Below are 23,275 nucleotides of genomic sequence, written 5' to 3'. Positions count from 1 at the left end.
GAAGCAAATGGAAATGACATTAAGGGAAAGTCATTTTACACGTTAATGAAGAAAACACAAAGTATTTTCTGTAAAGACAGCAAGTACAATATTTAGGTCACAATTACAAAGGAAAACAATGACTTTCAGTAATGAAAATATTGAGAGGTACATTCTTAAAGGACTAGCCTCCTCTTTCATCTACATTCCCACTGACAATTTCTGATTTACAGTATTTATCTTCATATTTTTCTGATGTACTAAAATTCTGAAATATTACAGTGGAGAACCTGAAATGAACCTAACCAGAAAGAAACCACGGACTGAAAAAAAACAAAAACAAAAACAACCCAACAACCAAGCACAAACAGAATCACAGAATGGTCAAGGTTGAATGGAATCTCTGGAAGTCACTTGGTCCAACCCGCAAACAGGCAAATCTATCTTCATTTTTGCAGCCAAAAAAACCAACCACAAACCAAATACATACATACATTTGAGTTAAAAAATAATTAAAAGTGAATATATTTTAAGAATATAAGTCCTAACACCAACCCTGGTATAGTAATAATTCTCCTCAAGACAGCATTTCACACCAATGTTACTACAAGTAACTCTTCACTTCCAGTTTTATTAGTATTATCTTTTAAGAATTAATGCAGGGGATATTGCATTGCGTGGTCACTGCGTAGTCAATATGATGTGGAAATCAAAGCATTTTTTAATGTTCACCCCCAGTTGTCAATGGGGAAGCAAACAGGAAGAGGCTTATGACATTTGAGGAGCAGTTGTCAATGGCTTGATATCTAGATAACAAATTACATTTTCACAAGTAGTAAGAGCTTCTTAAAACTCATTAAATATGTTTGCTGTAGGTTACATAGCAGGTCAGCTGCAGAACAAGCAAAAGGACGCTGTTCCTTCTGGATTTGCAATCCTTCTTCTAGACAGTGACTGACTTTGTTCATTTTTTGCAAAAGTTTCATTTATATTGCATGGTTTTGGTCACTTGTCTACTTATGCACCAGAACATCATTAATAGCACCTGGTGACTCTGCCTAGACAGCCTCCTAGGAGAAGCTGGCTATCTCTTCTTTGGGTATCGCTCTCCTTTTCCTTTACCTTTTGAAGCCCTGTCAGTTGCCTTCTACAAAAGCTAAGAATTTTTAATAGAGCAAGTGTCTGTCTTCGAACATGGCATACTTGCTACCACAGAGATTGAGAACCATCTGTCCCAGTAGCATAAGACGTCTATCAGCCCTCTTCACACCTATGTTTCCTGCCAGACATCTGCCTACTCCCCTCTGCTGCCGTGTGTGATGCCACGGCTCCAATGCTGCAGGATGGAGCACCACCCACATCGCTCAAGTGTCCTGCACTCCTGCCAGGAGCACCGCATTCCTGCCAAACCACTGCAAGAGTATTTCATTTCTTCAACTGGCTGAAAATTTAATTTTGCCAGTGTGGACAAAGGTGGATATTCGCTATTCACTATGCTGCCAGGTCCTATAGGACAAGATCTCTGCAAGCTGATTTATTTAAATATTATCACAAGGAGCTATTGGCTCCCCAATGTACTGTCCACTCACTCACTGCACACATCAAGGAGCAGGTTTCAGAAGGCCATTAACGCAACACAGCACGTTCCCATCCTATTCATTCAGTTACACTTATTTTCTAATCCTGTAAAATGCTCTGTTCAGAAGAAAGGAGAAAGGCTTCACTTTTTAAATACCAGCAAGATGGAGCAGATCCAACAGTTCCAACCAGACAGTGATACAAAGTACGTTCTTATGTGTAAATTCAGAATTTCTAATGCAAGTGCCTTTTTTGGCAGACTGACAGACTTAATATAACCATGGTAACACGAAGCCTATGTAAACAAATCACTTGACCAAGACAGAAAGAACCTCAGAGCATCAGTCACAGAGAGGCTGGGCCTTTGATAGAGGTTCAACATTGAACTTCAAGACAGAGAACTGAAGCAGGAAGCTTTCCAGAAAATGAAAGGGAACGTAGCCAAGGCAGACAAAACACAATAAATTAAAGAACTTGAAATATGCCAGTATGTGCAAGTTGATTTTAAAAAGTTTTGAGCAGACATTCACATTCTTTCCTTGACATAGAGGAGTACCAGTATGGAACAAAAAATTAAGTACTGTCTGAAGCCTGCATCCATCTGAATCAGCAAAGGCATCCTCCTCAGTTAACAAGCCAGGGACATAAGCTGTCCGTGTCTTTGCAATATCTATACTTTTACATAGGTGTCTTCTGAATATAAATCCTAAACCAGGATCTCTGTGAATATACTTATATTCAAAAAGGTAAATCAAACACATCATTAAAGATCAATATCCCTCAATGCCACAAAAAAAAACACTTAAGTCAAAAATGTGCCTGTTTTGTTAAATCATGAGTCTTTGGTTTTTGCATATTCAATGCAAGAGGGAGAACTACCAATAGGCAAAAAAATACCCCTTTTCTCTAGAAATCCTTTCTGTGGCACAAAAGGAGCACTCCTACATAGCATTCAATATTCAATTGAATTCAACAGCACTTCTACCTGAGCAGTTTATCTAAGTAGTAACATAAAGAACACATACATGTAATCCACCAGTATGAAATAACACATGCTGTGTCAGAGAGGCCTCGAGCATTGTTTCATACTCACCCCTGTGTGTCTGCCAAACTAACCAAACTAACTATAAGAACACTTCCTGTCAGAAAGGAAATGAACCTTGTCACAGCTGGAAAATCATCATCTATTTTTCCTGTGTAAGTGCTCTGAAGGGATGACATTTCTCAGATACTGTTGTTAATTTAGGCTTTTAATGCCTTTTATCATGAGCGTTTAGAGCTATTAGTTAGGAAAGATTGATATCATTATGGGAGGGATGAGAGCACAAAGAGTCCTCTCAGACCTGTCTACAACCAAGTATTTCAGTTATTATTTTATTACCTTTCAACTATTTATTTATATTCCCAGAATGACATACTTTGCTGTGTTGAGAAATTTACTAGCAGACAATACTGCATAACGCAACATGATTATATTAGATTGTTGCATTTTGATGTCTGAACGGTCCACCTAAGTCTTTTAGAATTTTTTTTGTCTGGATCAAAAGGACAGATTCTACTTTCTCAATTGCATGACATGCTGCTCTTTCAGGCCAGCAAGTGGAATTTATCTAGAAGGAACAATAATGCATATGAAAGTTATATGAGTGCTTATATCCAAAGAGAGGAACAAAACTGTAAAAGGCTTACACAGATCACAGATCTGCTGTTCCCAATTCCTTGATTTTCCAGATTCTTCCCTGCACCATGCTTAGAATACCTCAAAACCATTTAACTGTATGTCTCAAGCACTTAAAGTTCCTCAAAACTCAGCAACAACAGAGGAAGCCCTGGTTGGTCACAAATTCTAACACAAGTCTGTAAGGCAGTAAAGTCACATCTTTAACAGACAATAATTTCAAAGGGACAAATACAAGCACAAAACAACTTTAAAATCCTTGTCTGGTGGAAGTCAATTACAGCAGATTTAAAAGGTGCTTACATCTCTATCCCGATTATTGGTCAGCACTCAGCAAAAGGAAACGGTGTACTTTCGAGTCATACCTGTAAATAATTAATACTAAGTAAATACTATTTCCAAATACATGCACTACATTCACATGTTAGATGTAATAAAAAGGATTACTCATTCTTTAAACACTATAATGAAAACGCAGCTATTTTCATGACACATTTGTGAAGGTAATTAAAGTCCTGCTGTTTTGAAGACAAAGTATTTTAGAAAAGAATGAAATTAGTTTGTATTACACTCAAGACTTCTACTGGTAAAAGTATTCCTGCTAATTCTAAATTAAGAGTGAATCATACAACTGCTATTTTATGCAATGGTATTCAAAACAAGAAAGATGCAGAAGGGGATTTAAGCCTCAATTATTTCTGTGGATTAACACTTTCTTGCACCAGAGAAAGAAAGCTTACATTGCTTAAAGAATAAATGCCCTTAACTTGCATGAGGGAACTTAAGTACTCAGGGGAGTTGCTGAAGTGGTGGATGGAAGAAGGTGTGCAAGCTAAAACAGTAATCTCAGTAGAACTAAAGGCCTATATGGAAAAATCTGGGACTTAAACAGCGGGCTTCAAGATGGAAGCCAACTCTGAGAGGCAAGCTGTGCCATTCTGAATAACTCTTTGTAATAGTTTTTCCCTTCTCCCTAAACATTTGTGATCTTTCAAGAGGACAAGCCACCACAAAAAAAAAAAAAAAAAGTCAAAGATCTAAATTCTAAACTCCTACATGACATACTGAACTTTTTTAGAGCTATAAAACAGAGACCAAAAATGGAGAGGCTAATTTCTGCAATATCTGTGTGAATCCAAGCACAATATTTCAAAGGTAAGTTAATGACAATTCACAGACTAGGAAAATGTTCTTTGTTACCATTTCTATTCATTGAAATCACAACTAAAATTGTACTTTTTATGCACTTAACGGACACGTCTTTCACAATGACATAACAAGTTTCCTTTGTTAGGTGATTAAATGCTTTGTAGAAAAGTAGAGCAATTTAGATTTTCTAGCTATTTGAATTACTCCTTAAAAAATGTGTGAGCATAGCTGCCTATCTCTAGCACATGTAATAGCTTTAAATGCAGATTCCAGAATTCTGATAATGTTGCAGGCAGTGCCTATCTTATGCAGTGCCTGTGGTGCAAACTCTCCACAAATACTCATGTGTTCTTTTTTCTTTAAGGAGAAAAGAAAGACAACATTGTTGCTAGGAGGGTTGGTTCAATCTTATAAATTTAAGGACTGAAAGTCCAAAGAAACATGGAATTGTAATACAGATGATTTAACCTTTCACCCTTCAGATATAAATTAGGTGTGTTTGAGACAGTAGGAAATTCTGACCCATTAAGACTTAAGGGTCTTGAGTACTCTTGATCAAGTTTTAGGCTCCATAAAGGTCCCACATGCATTTTAACTCTTCTGATTTTTAATGCAACAGTCAGGTACGACTATCAATAAATGAGTCTAGTTAGGAATCAGTTTCATTCTTCCCAGTTAGCTTTTGAACACTGATTATAGGCAGCTGATACTCACAGATGCCACTATGATTTTCCCTTCTTTATATGAACTTTTGGATAAAACTCAGCAACTGAAAAGGTTAGACTGCCCTCTCTCTGTGGCTTCTTGCTAACTACTTGATCTGTAACTTCATAAACAGAATTATGGCCAAACACTTTCAAGGAACTCATAATTGTAGGTATTAATCAGCATTTCCCCATACAGTCCTAAAAAAACTATACTACAAATCACTAATATGGTCTGCCTCCATACAGTTTGAGATGATAAAAACTGTACTTCATTGCCTAAATAAGACAATAAAATTTGGTTATGTTGTTTAGTATCACTAGTATTCCCTGTGAATTGAGGCCTTTAACTCACAAGCACTGTCAGCAGAATGCACAAGCCACCCTTGTACGTGAATGTGTCAATTAATATGTGAATTAAAAGCATCATTATATTTAGTGTATTCTCAGTTTTATTTTCTGATGGGAGAAAAATGGCCATGAGAACATTATTTTGAATTGTAATAATACATTAATTTAACTTGAAATATAGAAAATAAATATTTGAAAAATGTAAGTCAGACCTAGTTGACATTAACTAATAATGGTTTGGTTGTTTGACTATTTTATTCTTTAAAATCTACACACCCCTAATGCCATAGTCACAAAAATCCTAAACCTTCATATAGACTGCCTTTTTCATAAACCTGAAACAGATTTTACTGAATAAATTCTACTGCCTAATACTGAAAAGAATTAGGACTTCCAATTCATACATTCCAGCTATCCTTGTGGCATATAAACAGGCAGAAATCATTAGGCAATCTATAGGTAGTCTGTTCTGAAGTTTACAGGCAAAGAGGAACACTGAAAAAGCATTTGAAAAGTAAAAGCCAGTGTGATGATGTTCATTTGCTGCCCCCTTCTGGGGAAAAACAAAACAAGCAAAAAAAAGCCCCAAAAGAGCTAGGCAAACAACTGCTCCCTGCCTACTGTTACCTACATCTCTCTGATAACTGAACCGTGTGACAGCAAATCTTTTTAGGTTTAAGGGCTTTTTTTTTTTTTTTTTTTAAAGTTTTCATTTTAAAATATCAATAGACTCTAAAATATATTTCCCAAGCGAGTCTGTTAATCTAGGCATAATGAGAGATGATTCTGGGAAGAGAAAATGAGGCTACTTGCTTCGTCTCTCTGGACCTCTGTGTAGCAGCACAGACTGCGCACTTAGCTACAGTCAGCATAGAAGAATTATCTTTACGCCATTCTGCCACCGGTTATTCAACGTAAGCTGCGGGACACAACACTGAACTGGCTGCGGTTCACAACAGATTCTGTTCTGCCAGTCCTGCCACAGGGTCAGGACCTTCAGTGGAAAGAAGGGACAGCCACAGGCTGGTAATATAGCTAACTGCTAGTTTTGTTAGTTTGCCCTTCAAAAAGACTGTAATAAAGAAGCAGAGTTAACCTGAGGTTTGCTCTGCTGTACAGATAGCACACTAAAACTCAAGTCAGAACTAGGTATGAAAAATTCAAGTAAGTTCTTAATCTTTGCAGTAATTACAAGCGTTGTTCCAGGGAGAGCTCCAGAGACCCAGTTCATAAATGTTCTTTTTACTTCCAAAACAGAGAGGTAACGCGTTCACCAGATAACAACATATTTCATATGTAACCTCAGACTAAATTTGGATTGACATATTCCACTGGTTCAAAAATAACCGTCGTAATGATATAATGATGTAAAGTGCTTAAGCTTGTACTTCTCCAACTTCTTTAAAACTGAAGACAAGTACTTCAAAATACCTCACTGTGAACACGGGAGCACCTTGTCTACCTCCTTGGTTAATCTGTAATGACTGAACTGTGCTTTGACAATGACAAGGCTTGTTAACTGACTACTTAATTAAAAAAAAAAAAAGACACAGATGCATATGTGAAAGTTATATCATCAGCATTATCAGCATGTCAGTCTACTTCCTACCTACTAGCAAAGCTGCTACTTTGCTACAAGTAATCAGGCCTTTGACTATCCAAACCTAATCTCCTTTTTTTTTTTTTCTTTTTATTACACCAATTTTAGCAAGCTACTAAAACATGCATTTATTTCTTTCCATGTGAGCAGTAACAGTTTCAAACCAGGAAATCCAGATTCGGTATGGACAATTGGTTCAGTCCTAGAAAACAGCAGGGTAAAGAAGCTATTTGGGGAAAAAACTTTGATAATTTGAATTCATTAGACTATAATACAACTTTTAAAGTCAGAAAGTGATTAGTTAAACTGAAGGCACCTATTGTGAAAATGTTTTCTAATAACATAACAGACATGTATGGCCATAAACAACAACAACAAAAGAACATCCCCAAAACAACACTCACACACTTAGAAGAAACTTAGAGAAACAGAATGTACGCTAACTTCTCTACCTACATACTAGGAAAGCTATCATTAGAATATTGTGTGATGCCTGCTCACGGATGGGTGGCTACCAGAGATCACTATCTTTATTAAAGAAAAAAACATATTTTCTGAATAACAGGAAAGCATCAAATGCATTCTCAAGTTCTCTTTGGAAGAGAGGATGCCCTTGAGGTCAGACAAAGTCTTAGTGTGAACTCTTAAAACTGCAGATAAGTGCATTTTTGCATTAGCTGATAAGATTGGTGCTGCAATAAACATGCCTCTTAGACATACAGCCATGACTTCAAAGCAAGCTGTACATTGTCAGTTTTTTCATCTACTTTACATGCAGAATTCCAAGAAGTCTCATAGCACATCTCTTGGCTCTTCAAAGAGCACCTCAGTGGCTCTCCTTTGTTATTGCTTCTAAGAAAATGTAAGAGAAAGCCTTTAGAAACACCTTTTGATCTGCCCCTACTTACTTTATTCAAAAGACCAGTACTATCACAAACCAAGAAGAAAACTATTTGAATAGGATACTTTATTTTCGTTCAGGCTATCTGTAGGCAACTTTCTTGTAAAAATAGAAAAGTAAATAAATAAACAAACAAATGTGCCACATTACCAATTGTTCTGCAATGAAGATCTACACAAGTACTTGGAGCATAACAAACAAAATGCAAGTTTTACTATAATACGGTCATACTTACCGTAGGTACTACATGTAAATTAACTTCAATCCTTCTTTCTAGTTGCTTTTGTGCTGGAACACACAGGATTATCTTCAGCCTTCTTTCTTCTCTTTCATTTGTTTTTCGTTTGTGGTTTTTTTTTGGTGTTTTTTTTTTCCTGATGGATTTGTTTGTGATGCCCATTTATCTGATGTCTGGTTCAAAACCAGGTACCTCATTCCAAAATGAAGACAGAAGGGCTGTAGAAGTTTTGTGGTTTTCCATATGCTCTTTCAACTCTGCTCTAGATTGCCAATTAAGAAATAAGATAAGTATACTAATTCAAAAAGAAACCCAAAATACAGTATCAACCAATATTTTGCATTACCACCAGTTACTGAAAAGACTTGAGAATTTGAGATACTTCCAGCTGAAACACAGAATTGTAGAGGGATTTTTGAGATAGCATAACCCTCATAATATAGTCAACCAACAGAGAAAAAAACCACCTTGCCAATCATTCTGTGTTATGTTTGTGAAATACACACACAAAAAAGGGGAAAAAATAGCTTCCCAAAAAAGCCAGACAAGCCATTTGTTTGGCTGGGGTTTTTTTTGTTTGTTTGTTTTGGGGTTGTGGGTTGGTTTTGGTTTTTTGGGTTTTTGTGTTGGTTTTTTTTTGGGGGGGGGGGGGGGGGGGGGGAGTTGTGGGGTGGGTGTTTGTTTGGGTTTTTTTGTTTGTTTGGGTTTTTTTAACTGTTGGGCCAAATTAGATCCAAGTTGTTAAACATAGGTAATGTTGAGGAAAGAAGTATTCTATTTTACTTTTGCACATATTGTAAATACAATGAATATGCAGATGACTTACAGCAATGTTTAACTGCCATTCACACCCACCCTAGAAGTACAGATTATCAATCTTGGATGCATACTTTCATTATAAAATTGCCACAGTGCTGCTCAGCACAAAGAGAAAACCGAAGTGGAATATGCACAAATTATAATGACAGGCTGGCCATCACAATAAATACCCCTGTTTTTTAAAAGGAGGAAGGAGAATCATGATTTTCAGGAATCTCATGTGACCTGAATCCCTTGGGTTTACCAGATTACAATGTACCTATCATACAAAAGCTTCATCTAACAATGCACATTTTAAACAATTGTCTTTTCTAAGTTTCCTCAGCTAAACTTCCAATGTAGAAGATTATACACGAAGATAAAGAACAAGCTACATATTTACATAATGTAACTACTACGTTGCAAGGAAGTGATTTATTTTTGTTAGGAATATCCAAATACTAAGTTCCCTTTCTCATGCTGCTGTTAAAATAGCATAAAACTCTAATTACATTATTAAGATTAATATCAAGACCAGTGAAATGACAGCCATTTCCAACCTAAAATATAAGTTTAAAAAACACAGTGCTGCATACACTTTTAAATATATAGCATATTTTGTAAGACTAGGAAAAAAATTTGAATAAACCCATGAGACAATCAAGAAGATTGCCAGTATTCATTTCAGAGCAAGGGGAATACTTTCATCCACAGAAAATATCATTTGGCACAGAGTCACTTAATTTGACTCAATCTTTTTGGTCCTGACATAATTTGCATATTACTGCTTTTGTAGGATTTAATTATTTTAGAAACAAAGTACCAAAATTTCTCTTTTTGCTTGCCTGTCTCCCTCCCCCCTGCCTACAAACAAGATATGAAAGGTGATATTACTTTTTATGTAAATGATTTAATCTCAAAACAGTTGCACCAACTCTGAAGGTGACTTGTAAAATCCATCAACTTAAGCAGTATGTATCAAATGTTCCATGCAAGGGCTTGGTAATGTAAGACATTTCAGTACACTATTGTTTACAAATCCTGTTGTGTTATGGAGCCAATTTTAGGACCACTTACAGATTAAAGAAAAAAAAGTAAATAGCTTTTTTGAGATTGTACATTCAAGACAGCATTATGAATAAACAAACACTTACCTGATCCTCCATTCAGTATGTACCAGCTCCATGCTTCAGTGTGGTTTGACGGTCAATATATCACCACCAACACAGTATATGTTAGGACGTCATGATGGAGCTGAAGCCAGCGACCCTAAAGGGTCTAGATGTCACAGGACCTAAGGAAGAAATATGTGAAATTTTATACGCAACATACTGTACAGTCTCACAGCCTAGTAACTATGAACACGCAGCACATACTGCTAAAGATTATAACATTTTTGGTAATTTATTTTAGTATGTTAAGGTAGATTCCCAACATATTTCCCACAACACAAAATAAATACTATATTAAAAAAACCTCCTTAAGGTCCCTAAGCCAAAAACCAAAAATCAGGAATTACCAAAATTAAAGTTGCCTTGGTAACCCTAATTTCATTGCTTTTGTGTATATACGCTATGCCCACTAAACAATAAACCAAGGTTAATAAAGCACTAGCCATTCTACACACGGAATTTTAGAAGGATCACGGGGTGGGGTGGTGGGAATAAAAATTTGTATACAGTCAAGTCAGGCAACAGAGATTTTGCAAGGGTACCTACCCACATAGATGAGTGTTTGACTTTGCTACCTTTACTGTGAGTTTTCTTCAATTTTTGTGGGGTTTTAAAAACATGTTTAACATGATTTAGGCTTTGGTTTTGAAAAAAAATACCTATGAGGTTAAAACATAAATTCCAGAATTCACAATGGGGAATTATATTTGGGCTGACTGGCACTGCTGAAACCCTTAGATACACCAGAAACTTCTGATGCTAGAACTAATTGCCATTTGAGTAATGACAGCAATAGCAAATGGAAGTGGTTCCGGACCCTGTTACATTAATGGCGGTTCACGTATCTGAGACTCTAAATCCTTTCTGTCCACTTCAGGACAACGTGTTGCCCAAGTTATTTTCAGTGTCCGAGGCTCCCCACTATTTTATTCTCTGCCCACTATCAGTGGCAGTTTCCTAACATGGCCAATTCTGCTTGAGTTCTTCTCCTTCTCTCATCACGTCCTCCAGCAAATTCTCATGGGTTTTCCAGCCCCACTGGTCTTTAGTATCCAACTTTTTTTTATATGCTCTCTTATGAAAGAATTAAATACTTTTGCAGCCAGGTACCAAGAAATCTGATAAGTTTTCTATATTCCTGTCCCTGCCTCCCTAAAACAGTCTGTCACAATTAGTTTCCTGCAGTGAGGTATCTTGACTGTTAACTGCATTTTTCAGAGGCTGTAAAGAGGTGAAATCTCAACAGACTTTTGCATCAGGAGTTTGCCTTTCATTTATTCTAACAGAAGACAGTATCTGAAAATTGCTTAGATCTTTCCTGCAAGCCATGGACTATTAGGACTTTTTAAATAAAAGGTATCCACAGTCTTACTGGTTCCATTTGAAAACATGAACAGAAAGTTTTCTCCCAAACACATTCTAGAAAATTTGTTAAATCATTTTGGTTGATTTGCTTTAAAAGGGAGAGCATCAGTTAGAGGCAAAGAACCAACATAAAAAATTTCAGCCAGTATAGTTTAAACAAACAAAAAAGCAAGACAGGCGAGCAAGTGAAAATGGTATCTTTTAAATAAACAGCAACATTGGTAACAAAGCAGAGCATCTACAGCAGTAAAAAAATACAGTGCACTTTTATAACACTAAAAATGAAGTAAGCAGTTGAAGTATAAAAGAAGTGAGAGACAGGCAGCTGTATATCATAAATTCACTTAATCTCTGTTTTCAGAGGAAGGGGACTTCTTTAACATAATCTTGGGGAAAGTTTATTTATCAGCATGAAGAGGAACTGCTGCTAGAGATGTATAGCCTCTACCACTACTAAAAAATAAATTTTAAAATCAAATTTGACAGCATAAGAATTCACAGCCCCCGCCCCTCCTTTTGTTCACCCTGCAAGAGACAAAGCCGGATAGAGTCCTTTGAAAGTTGCTTTAGGATTTAAGAAGCGTTGAAGTTAGCTATAAGTATTGCTCATTTGATGGAACTAAAGTAAATATACACTGATTGATGAGCCGCTATACATTTACCCACCAGATTCACCCTGCTTCAGTTAACAAGATTATCTGAAGACAGCAGACAGAAATCAGAGACAGCGGGGCAAGCCTCCACATAGGTCTGTTCTAACCTCAAGTCTAGGACTTTGTAGGTCAAGGTCTGAGGAATTGGAACTGCAAACAGTATGAACTGCGACATGCGCTTTTGACATCATTAAGTGTCAGAAAAAGGAATCAGAAAGAATTAAACACTTTGTCAAAAAAAGATCTAGACTGTAGATTGAACCCGGCTGGCCATCATTCAGAGTATCTGTTTCACAAAGCTAAAGTCAGAAAAGCTTCAGACATGAAGCGTCCTTCAGCTGTGACATTTTAAGCAGTATAGTATCCCCCTGCCTCCCAAGTCAAGGGTCTAGTTTGAACACAAAAAAACCCAACAAAACAGTGAGGTAATACAGTGTCTTCCTTATACAAAGCAAGATGGAAATAAAGCTCTTGCCAAGTAAGACAGCAAAATTGATGAAAGAAGATAAACTTGCTGCTACTAACTTAACAAAGAATTTCCTTTTAAATTAACAGACAAGTGGTTATCCGACCAAGCAATTATCAATTGCCAAAATAAGCCCATCAAAAACTCAAATCAACATAAAATGTACCCAAACCCCAAGCATGTTTATAGTATTTACAAAGCATTTGTTGCATTTTCTTTTATTTTTTTTTAACTGTTTAGTTTATAAAGAGACCTACTGAATGGAGGGAGAGAGGAATAAAAAAATAACAACAAAAAAAATCCATCTATATTTGGAAAAAAGGTCTCTCGCACCTCTCACATTCAGTACATGGATGCCATTTGAAACTGTAACTATGGTTGCGCAGATGCTTGTAGACCTTGATCCATTCCTTGGCTGTATTAAAAGCCACAGTTTGTTATAATAGGTTAAAATTGGATTAAATACGTTAATTTATAATATAAGACATTGCTCCATGTTAAACAATTGTTAACGTAAAAATTCAAGCTTAACTCCTATGTAGTTTTAAAGTGGGTTTTTTGCTTATTTAAACGATGTGAGGCTGAATTTGGCTGAGATACGCAGCATTTTAGAAGAAAGAGCAATTATTAATTATGAAGAAAAAATTTGACCACAGGGGCTCTGGTGGCAAAAGCAAGGTTAGCTCAGCTCTAAGAATGCTCAATGCACTCCTCTTCCCCAATCTCAAAACAAAAAAAGAAAAAAAAAAAAAGAAAAACCAGGATAACAAGCAGTTCTCAAAGATTTCAAACCACAATTTAAAATGACTTAGCAAAATACACACTTGCAGTGGAGTTATTTTGATGTGACTTATTGAGCATATGAAAAACATTGAAGGAAATAATACTTAGGAAACATCAACATACCCAAGCTTCAAAGGATTATTTTTAGTGGTGAGGATGCAACACACATGTCCATTTTCTTCTAAGCACATCTGCTGACAGTCTAAATTTGGTCTGGAGAAAGTACTGGTTGGAGGTTGTGGGTTTTGCACAGAGGATTTCTGTTTAATGGGAAACGCAATCAAGATCACTAAGCCTTTCCTGTAAAGGTTTTGATACAAAATCACTCAACTTTGCAGCAACTTCTGGACTCTTTTCTAAAGCTCAACATTCAAAGACACAATATGAGGACAGGCAGTGTGATTAGTCTTTCAGGTCTTTTGCCTCTTTATCCCTGATGCAGATGGTAAACCGTCACTACACAGCCTATACAGATATCAACAACTGTTTTAACTTAGACAAGTAAACAAGAAATAACATTCCATAATCACATACAAGAATCTCTCAGAATGACAGACTGATAGCTTTGCCCTAACTAAGAAATTAAGAAGAAACTTCAGTATACTCCACTGAAGTATTTTAGCAATTTGTACGCTGTTTTCCCACTAACCAGTTAGGCTTTCATGTAGGCTAACAGTTTTAACAGATATAAAAGTTATACTGTAGCAAATAATGTCAGCAATTAGAACTAAAACTTGGCACTAAACATAAGCATGATGCTAGGAAGCTACAGTTAAAACTGACTTCAAAAGCTATCCTCATAGCAAGCAGGGAGGACCACATACCCTTTGTGTCAGGTCCACAAGCATAATAAATGGGCAGACAACAGTTCTTTGTAATGTTATAGTAAAACTCCCTTCAAGGGAATGAAACATCTGAAAAATACCAGCCAGCTGAAGACTTCTCATAATTTTTTTAATGTTTCTTCTCCACCTCAAAAATGTATAGAAATTAGCACAGTGTTAAAAAGATATTTAGAAAGGCTTCCTTTGTTTACATTTATCACAAAAATGCAAACAATATTCAAAACAAATGTAAAATATTTACAATTCTATAATACTGCCAAGGGCTTAAAAAGTTATTAAGTATTTAACCTACTAAATTTCTCAACAGAAAAATAAAATTAAGTAAACTTCCTGCATATGTTAACAGTGAATAGTAAGTTATAATCTTCAAAATTCATTGCCTCCAGACATGATAGAAATTGTCAAAATAGTACCCCAAAAACCTAGACACAGGTTGTTTTCTCACTACAGTTGTAAGGGACATAAGTTTTTTAATTTTTTTTCTCCCCCCTAAAAAAGGAAGGAAATTACTCATTCAAGAGACAACTTATAATTTGTCAATACAAAACAGTTCTCCTTTTACTTAAGACAACATTACTTGCATAAGCACTCATAAATCTTTTCACTGTTGTAGTCATAGCTATTTTGAAATATTGTGGATTTCAGCTGTCTTTCTATGTGCGCTCCTTCACAATCTCTTAAGAGAACAAGTTAGACTGGACCACAGCCTTGACGGCAGCTTACAGTCACATACAATTAAGTGGAGACACTGTATGTCATTGGGAAGTACAAAAATACTCATTTTGCTTTTAGTTCTAAAAATAACTCTTTTTTTAGTTACTTTTCCTGCAGGACTTCTGCAATAATCTTCTATCAAAATTCTATCTCCTGCCCTTTTAAGCAGTAAAGCCTCTGAACAACCCCACCTATCCCAAAGATGATTTCAAAATTAGACTACACAACACATATTCAATCTAAACCCTTCAAAACCTACACTGCAACACAGATACAATGCCCAGCCTGGCTACAATCACAAGAATCAGACCACTACCACAAACTCCAGAGCATTCTTGTGACCCATCACCTTATTTCACATAAGTTACCTGGTTTTGAACTGGCCTCACTGAGCAATCAGAACTAAACCAGCAGTTCAACCCAGATAGCAAGAATTTGGTTTATATTAGCAGTAGCAGCCATAGAAACCTTGCTAAAATCAATCAATCACCTGCAACACCAAATGGTTAAACAGAGAAACACCCTGACTAGTTTTATGCGCAAATCCTTCAAGATTTTACCTGCACACTTGAAGATAAGCACTAAACACGTTCTTTTATTGAGGATAAAACACTTGCAACTAGTAACAGAAACACTTTTGTTTTTTCCCCTTCTTGCTTAAATGAAGTACAATTGGTACAAAAACAATATTTGTAGTCAATACAAAGGCGAAGGACCACTGAAATACCAGAATTATGTCCTTTTGTGATTTAGGAGACACAGGTTATGTTACTCTACCAAGGTCCTCCATTGTCAGGGTGTAAACGGAGAGCACATTTAGCTAGCAGCAGCATCACAAAGCTTCGAAATAAAACGAATGAACCTTGATAGACGTACCTTCACAATAACGTTAAAGAGCCACTAAAATGCTAGTAAAGTTGAAATTATTGGAATACGAGGGTTAACTACCCCTAGAAATATTCAGAATCCACAACATAAAGCGAGACCAGACTTTGCAGAACGAAGAAACAACACCAAAAATTGAACGCTTACAACGCTTTTTAGAATTTTTGCAATCCTCACATTTTCTTTGTTTAAACCACGAAGATGTTTCACAGCAGCATTTACAGCTCGTGCCGAAACCCTCTCGTACATCTAGCATCGACCAGAGTTACGCGCCACAGAGAAGTTTATCGCTGAGGCAAACTGCACGAGAATAAAAAAAATAACAAAATTTCACTTACCTGTAAAATCCCTGTGCAGATGTTTAAGCATATCCCGAGAACAGCAACCTACGCGAAGATTTCTTAGCAGCGGGAGCACCACCAGCCTCCGCTGCCACCGCCCCCGTAGAGGGAAATGGTGGCACTTCCGCTCCGTTCCCCGCCCAGCACGCGGGGTTCACTTCCGCCGGCGGCCGCCCCCGCCTCAACCCGCCCCCTCACCTGACGGCGCCTGCGCCGCGGCCCCGCGTCTCCCCAGCGGCAGCGAAGGAGTTTGGAAGTTCAAAATGGCCGCCGCGGCGGAGCCCGAGCTGCGAGCCCCCGAGTAAGAGACGGGTTGGGGAAGGCTCCTCGCTGCGTGGCGCCTCGGGGAGGCAGAGGGAGATAAACGCGGGCGAGGGGAGGACGAGCAGCGGCCCGGCTGGAGATGGGGGGAGGAGGGAGGGTGATGGGGGGAAGGCGGCCGCTCTGAGGGAGAGGGGTTGCTATAGGAGTCGCTCGCCCCGCCGTGAGGCGGCCCAGTGGGGCCGGGGCTCCAGAGCCGCCGCCTCCCGCCGGCCGGTGACTGAGAAAGCGGCGGGGAGAGGGGATGGGGGGGACACGGGTGCGCGCAGGAGGCCGCGCGCCGGCCGGCCCGTTGGGGGCGGGGGGAGGGGAGGGGAAGCGGAGCCGGGACCTGCGGGCGCGTGTCCTCGGTTCCGCGTGCGCCTTCCCGCCTCGGGGCGGGCGGGGGATGGACCGGGACGGGGGGGATGCTCCGGCGCTGCTCTCCCCGCCCCGGCACCTTCCGCACCTCCCGGGGAAGTAGGGGGCGGGGGGGGAGATCCTCGTTCTCTGTACGGCTGGGAGGCCGATGCCCTCCCGGGGCGGGTGGGTGCCCGGTGGAGCTCGGGCATCCCTGAAGATGGGCCGGCGCTGCCCGGGATCTCCCCCGCCCCACGCACATGCACTGCGGCTCTGTGTCCGAGACGGGCCTCCCCCGGTGCCTCGGGGCTGCCCCTCCGCCTTGCCCGCCGAGCCGCTGCCCGCCCGCACGCCCTGCGGCGAGCCCACCTCCCCCGAGTCCCCGGCGCTCTCGCGGTATAAAATTTCCCTGCGCTGGTGGAAGCGAAAAAGCGATTTGTTGCCGGCGGCCCCTCCTTCCAGCCCGCCAAATGACTGGCAACTCCCGGCTGCCGTGTGGAAGCGGAGATGGAGCTGCCGCTTCCCCCCCCGCCCCGACTGAGGCTTCGGGGGTGCGTTTTCCTGGCACCCCCCTTAGCGTCGTGAGATTTGAGGTTTGTCGACGCTCACAAGCTCCTGAACGCTTTCTTCTCTGGAACTTTTGCCCGCAGTTGACAACCTAATGCTTACTTTTTTGCTGCTCTTCACTATACAAACGTTTTAGCCATATAAACTGCTTTCTGTATTTTTTCTCTCTCTTTAAAAGTAGCGATTTGAGGGTTTTGTTGTTGTTTTTAATTGTGGGAGTAGAAAACAGGTAAGGAAAAGCAGTGCCTGTACACGTGAGATGTGTAAAACACATGAGCACATGAAGAAGAGTATTTAGTATTGTATAGAGAAACATAACTAAGAGCAATAAGGTAAAATCTGCTGATAGGAAGCCTGAATGTAGGAAAAGATGGGTGAAATCTTTTCACAGATCTTCATGAGCTTCCTATTGTTCTTCTCCTTGAATTCAGAAGTAAGAAAAAGCTGGGCTATAATAAGATCATGTCACAATTCCTCCATAGTTAAAACCATTAGCACCTAAACATGTACTTACCGATCTGTCGCATCACCTTCTGAAATCTTCTTAAAAGGTTTCTCATCCATGTCACTGCACCTCTGAAGCATTTAAATGAAGTAAAAGTTTAGCCATGTTTTGATGTAGTTACAGGAAGTTAATAGGGTTTTGTATGTGAATCAACTCTGAAATATTTCATGCATGTTAACGAATTTAATAGTAATTTTATAGTTGAGGTACCAATGCAAAGAAAGCTGGCAGTCACATTAGTGGTCTGTAGCAGCCTGAGATACTGCTGTGGTGCTGTATCTCATCTGGCGCCTCCACTACCAGCTTGCTTTTATGGAATGTAAGGTGGGGTTATTACATAAGATTAAAACACGTACGATAACAAAATAACTTCCTTATAAATTTCGATGTCACTTTCTGCTATTAAGAGGAGGAAGACTTAATCTGGAGCAGCTTGAATGGATATGATTTTTGTTGTTCTGTAATATTTTTGTAACATGTTGAAGTACTATTAATGTGTTATTGGGGACTTGTACAGCATCCTGTATCCAAATAAAAGAAATCTTGAAAGATGCACAGTTCCCTTAAAATTCTCCTTGTGACATTTCTCTGCCCTTTAGCCAGTTTATATCACTGACATGCTTGCTCTGGATTGCAAATCCAAGTTGAAAAAGTTTTCCATGTAATACTTTTTCCTTTTTTTCATGTCTTTTGTATCAAATGCAACATGGAGGAAAGTCATTTCAAGGCGGTTTGTCCTCTTTCTGTTACTCTGTTGTCATAATGGTGTGTAGTGTTGGGAAAAGCAATTAAGAAAAACATCCTTCTTTATGCTTTGAGTAAGCAGAAGTAGCGGGAAAGATATAGTAGAAAAAGCATACAGCGTTTTGACTCAAGTCTCCGACTATTGCATATTTTTAACTCAAATGGTCTGTTCCTCAAGAAGTTTCTCATTTCAGAGCACTGTAGTGTTGATGGTTTTAGCAAATAATTTTAATGTATGTTGCAGAAAAGTCTGCATTATTTAGTAGTGCTAGAATTTGCATTAACTCAAGCAGGAGAGAATCAGTAACTGTGCACTGTTTGAAGATTCATATCTTTAATTAGGAAGAAGCTAATCAGATTTGTAGTGAAGTGCCATCCTTTATGCCTGGCTTAGAATACCTCTGATGTATTTATTCTATTGGATTGTTGATCATATTCTTCAGAAACATCTGTTGTACGAAACTAGTAGAGTTCGGAAGATATCTCTACATTTCTGTGTACATCCCCCACCGCTCCTGACCATCATGTTTAGGGAATTTTTTTTCCGTGCATGAGGCTTGGGATACAGAAAGTTATTAGAGAGTTATCTAGTAGATTCCGAAACATTAGCTTAGGTGGGGTGAGTTTGTAGAAAGGTGAACTCTGGCATCTGTAATGTGCAGCAACAGATTTCAAAAGGCAAATATCCGTCTTACCACAGACAGTAAATTAATTGATATTCTGCAGATCAGGAGGTGTTTGCTAAACACTGTAAAAAAAATCTATTGGTAAGCCAGTTTCAGCATCTAAAGAAGATAAGTGAATGCATAATGTCAGGACTGAATTTTATAACTTTGAAGTTAGGAAGTACACTATTTAAATTGTTTGTTGCTGTGACTAGCTAATTGAAAGGATTTTTTTTAAAAGAAACACTACACGTTATTGTTTAAATAACCTGCTGTAGACTTATTTTCTGCTTTTTTGGCCTATGCTATTTTACAGGTCTAAAGATTACAGGTTTTTTTTCTTGGGAAGCCAATGGTCTGCTGTATACTATCAGAAAGCTTTTTGGAAATTAGACTTCCTTAATTTATGCTGTCCCCTGTATTGCATAAATAATATAAATACAGTAGGAATAGTTCTTGATTTTCTAACAGGTGTGAACATTTAGAGAAAGAAATAGCAGTTAAGAGAATCAGTTGACTCTGTGTGAGATCTTGCAAGATGGTTTTGTTAGGATAGTCAGTGTCATCCTTTGAAATAAGTTTTGATCTTTGTAGCATGACTATCTTCTGCCATTTGAAAATACTTTTAAAAGGCGTAGCTTGGGTTAGGTATTGGAGTGGAGCAGCAGACAGATGGTGGACTGACAGGATGCATAAATATGTAGTACTGTTGTGTACTATTAACGGATATTGTCAGTATTGAATCTAAAAGCATAAGCATTGATTTCACCCATGTGTTTTGTTTTGTTAGTGCATTTGCTGTATTTCCTTTCCACAGTGTTTCTTTTTGCCATCACAGCTGTCTGTTCAGGAGGAAGTGTATCTGTGGTTATAACTTAGTTACATTAGTCGTACATTCGTAATTCTCCCAAAGGTAGGTAATTAAATGCCAGTTAGTTTCTATCATAAAAAAGACTGTCAGCACAAGATTAAGGACTGCAGAGAGTTGATAGTACTGATTTGTATTTTTAATTTTTTGCAGGGTTGAAGATGCTGATGCATCTGAGAAAAGTGTAAATGAAGAAAATGGGGAAGTATCAGAGGCAGACCAACCTCAGAATAAGCACAGCCGACACAAAAAAAAGAAACATAAACACCGAAGTAAACACAAGAAACATAAACATTCTTCAGAAGAAGATAAGGACAAAAAACATAAACACAGACATAAACATAAGAAACATAAACGGAAAGAGGTAGCTGATACCTCTGACAAGGAAGATGGACCAGCTAAAAGAACTAAAATCGATTTTTTAGCTCCTCTGGAAGACTTGGAGAAACAAAGAGCATTATTGAAAGCTGAACTTGAAAATGAATTAATGGAAGGAAAAGTCCAGTCTGGGATGGGATTAATATTACAAGGTTATGAGTCAGGATCTGAAGAAGAGGGGGAGATTAATGATAAAGTGCGAAATGGAACAAGACCTACAGCCAAGTCAAACACTAAGGGGAAGTTAGAACCTGTGGACAATAAAACTAGTTCCAAGAAAGGAAGTAAGAGTGAATCAAAAGAAAGGACTAGGCACAGATCTGACAAAAAGAAAGGCAAGGTAGGCGTTGATGGAGTCAAAGAGAAGACAGCTAGAAGCAAGTCAAAAGAGAGGAGGAAATCCAAAAGCCCTTATAAGAGAAGTAAGTCTCAAGATCAGACAAGGAAATCCAGGTCTCCAATGCTTAAAAGGCGATCTCAGGAGAAAAACAGAAAGTCTAAGTCTCCCCAGGAGGATAGAAATAAGGCTGATGATAAAAGTAAATCAAGAGATCGCAGAAAGTCTCCAGTTGTTATTGAGAACAAAAGTAGAGATCGTGGCAGAAAATCTAAATCTCCAACAGAACTAAGAAGCAAATCCAAAGATAGAAGATCACGGTCCAAAGATAGAAAACCTAGGAGATCAGAGACTGACAAAGAAAAAAAGCCAATTAAATCTCCTTCTAAAGATGCTTCTTCAGGGAAAGAAAACAGGTCCCCTAGGCGACCTGGCCGTAGCCCAAAAGGAAGAAGCTTATCTCCCAAACAACGTGAAAAGTCAAGGAGAAGCAGGTCCCCTCTCTTCAATGATCGTAGATCTAAACAGAGTAAATCCCCTTCTCGAACCCGGTCTCCAGTTAGAAGAGTGAGGAGTAGGTCTGCAGAAAGGAAAAGAAGAGAGTCAGAAAGGAGGCGTCTGTCTTCTCCCAGGTAATGTAAAGATGTCATGAACCATCACAAAAATGCATTACAGGATGAACTGAACTGTCTTCTTGTTTGGTGTTTATCTCTTTGTTTTATTCTGGAAATAGCTATTATAAGAGGTAATGGGATTGTGCATTATATTGTGACCTGACTTTGTTTGCGTTCAGTTTTTTAAAAATACTCCCCCAGCTGTCAGACATGCATATTTAGTTTTGGTTGTTAAAGTGCCGAGTTATTTGCTGTTCGCAGTATTGCTAGGAATAAGTCTTGTAACTCAGGTTCTCCTTTTTTGTCACTTGGTTGGCTTCAGAATTTGGCTTCTACTTTGTTTCTTAGTTAATAGTTCAGTTGCTTTCAGCAATTTCTGTGGAGTGAGAGTCCCCTCCGCTCTTCCGTATCCTTGTTGGCTAAAAGTGGGTAATTAACCCCTTTTCCCTCTCAAAAAAACCCCTAATGATAGAGTCAGCATGTGTGAATGTTAGCAAATCTTTTATATCAAAATGTCCTTCTCACAGTCATTTTTTTTCTTAAAAATATTTCGTATTTTTCATTTGTTAGAGGTATGGTAGTGTTACTTCATTACTGGTCTGTTGTATATGATTACCATGCTTTGCATACATTTGAAGGAGACAGACTGAAATATTTTTAATGTGTTTTTAGTTTTAGCATTTTTTTAAAAAGACAGTTTAGCCTGTGAAGGCAGTTACCTTGAAATTTAATTTAATGTCAACCATGAGACAATAATTACTAACATCTCCTTCTCTGAAGCTGAAAAGGCCTGGATGGTAAGTTCACAAGCAGAGAACAATATAAGTGTATACGTTTTTGGAAGTTAATTCATTAAATGTAAGAAGTTCAACAGGCAGAAGAGTTCAGCATTACTTTTGGATAATGAATAATTTAAAATGTTTTGTCATGGGGTTTAGTTTCACCCATGCCAAGAATAAAGAGCAAAGTAGTATGAATTTAAAACTGCATATTGTAACCACAAAGATCTAGCTGTATATAAATGCCTAATAAATGTGAAAGTCTTTCTGCCTGCATCACTGAATGCTACTCTGGTTTGAAGTTTGGGGTTATCTTCTACAGGCACGTTATCAGCTTATTTGTCTGTACTACTTGCTTAGCAATACTGCAGGTGCTTTGGAGGATGGTTCCAGTGGTGTTAACCAGAGTAAGCAAGTATTGTAAATGCTAGCAGTTTATCTGACTGCTCTCTGGTGAATCGGGAATGTATCAGCACAACCACCATGTTTCTTTGACATAGTATTTGACTTTTCTTCCATAGCATTTTGCATCTTTCAGTTTTCATTTCTCATGACAGCTTGCATTGCAGACAGTTTGAATTAGTTGTCTAGACAGTATTTCAAGTGAGGCATGTGTCGAGAATTTTGGTATCAAGTTCATACTTCTATAACACCGTGCTGAGCGGCATGTGAGTGGAGGACTACTAAGAAATATTTTTTGCTGCAAGTGTTTGCAAATCAGCAGGAATAATCTTTCTTTGTGGGACATCCTGAAGTAACTCCATCTATGTTGGAGTTTTAACTACCTGTAATTACTCAGGCTGTCAGAGAATTTCAGGAGCTTTACTGAACAGTTTTAACCAAAAATTCCCATTCACTTTATTTTTCATGTTTGTTTCCAGTATTCTAATCATGTAAGATACTTCTCAGATCTTTGACTGAAGTTACTCGTTATATAACATACTATGAATTTCTAATG

General features: G+C 38.3%; 1 protein-coding gene and 1 long non-coding RNA gene across 8 annotated transcripts in view; one reads left to right on the top strand and one right to left on the bottom strand.

Moving 5' to 3' along the window:
• The window catches only part of LOC141739213 (uncharacterized), a 22,165-nt gene extending 5,782 nt beyond the window's left edge, over positions 1-16,383 (bottom strand). The window contains exons 1-5 of one of the 5 annotated variants that reach the window (XR_012585617.1): positions 16,198-16,338; positions 13,539-13,675; positions 10,131-10,270; positions 8,176-8,440; positions 3,539-3,600 (exon numbers count right to left, since the gene is read on the bottom strand). This is a non-coding gene — a long non-coding RNA (uncharacterized LOC141739213). Of the gene's footprint in view, positions 1-3,538; positions 3,601-8,175; positions 8,441-10,130; positions 10,271-13,538; positions 13,716-16,197 lie in introns of all 5 variants that reach the window. The other 4 variants (XR_012585618.1, XR_012585619.1, XR_012585615.1 and 1 more) reach the window with 4 other exon arrangements.
• Positions 16,377-23,275, top strand: part of PRP4K (pre-mRNA processing factor kinase PRP4K) — a 25,872-nt gene continuing 18,973 nt past the window's right edge. For all 3 annotated transcript variants that reach the window (XR_012585614.1, XR_012585613.1, XM_074576044.1), the window contains exons 1-2: positions 16,377-16,501; positions 20,363-21,556. Coding sequence is in view for 1 of the 3 variants with exons in the window: in XM_074576044.1 (XP_074432145.1) it covers positions 16,464-16,501; positions 20,363-21,556 (1,232 nt within the window). In the remaining 2 variants the exon portion in view is untranslated. The remainder of the gene's footprint in view (positions 16,502-20,362; positions 21,557-23,275) is intronic.

The sequence above is a fragment of the Larus michahellis genome, chromosome 2, assembly GCF_964199755.1.
Source record: "Larus michahellis chromosome 2, bLarMic1.1, whole genome shotgun sequence".
Lineage (NCBI taxonomy): Eukaryota > Metazoa > Chordata > Aves > Charadriiformes > Laridae > Larus > Larus michahellis.
The sequence above is the reverse complement of the archived record's forward strand: the minus strand, read 5'-3'. Positions and strand labels throughout refer to the sequence as shown.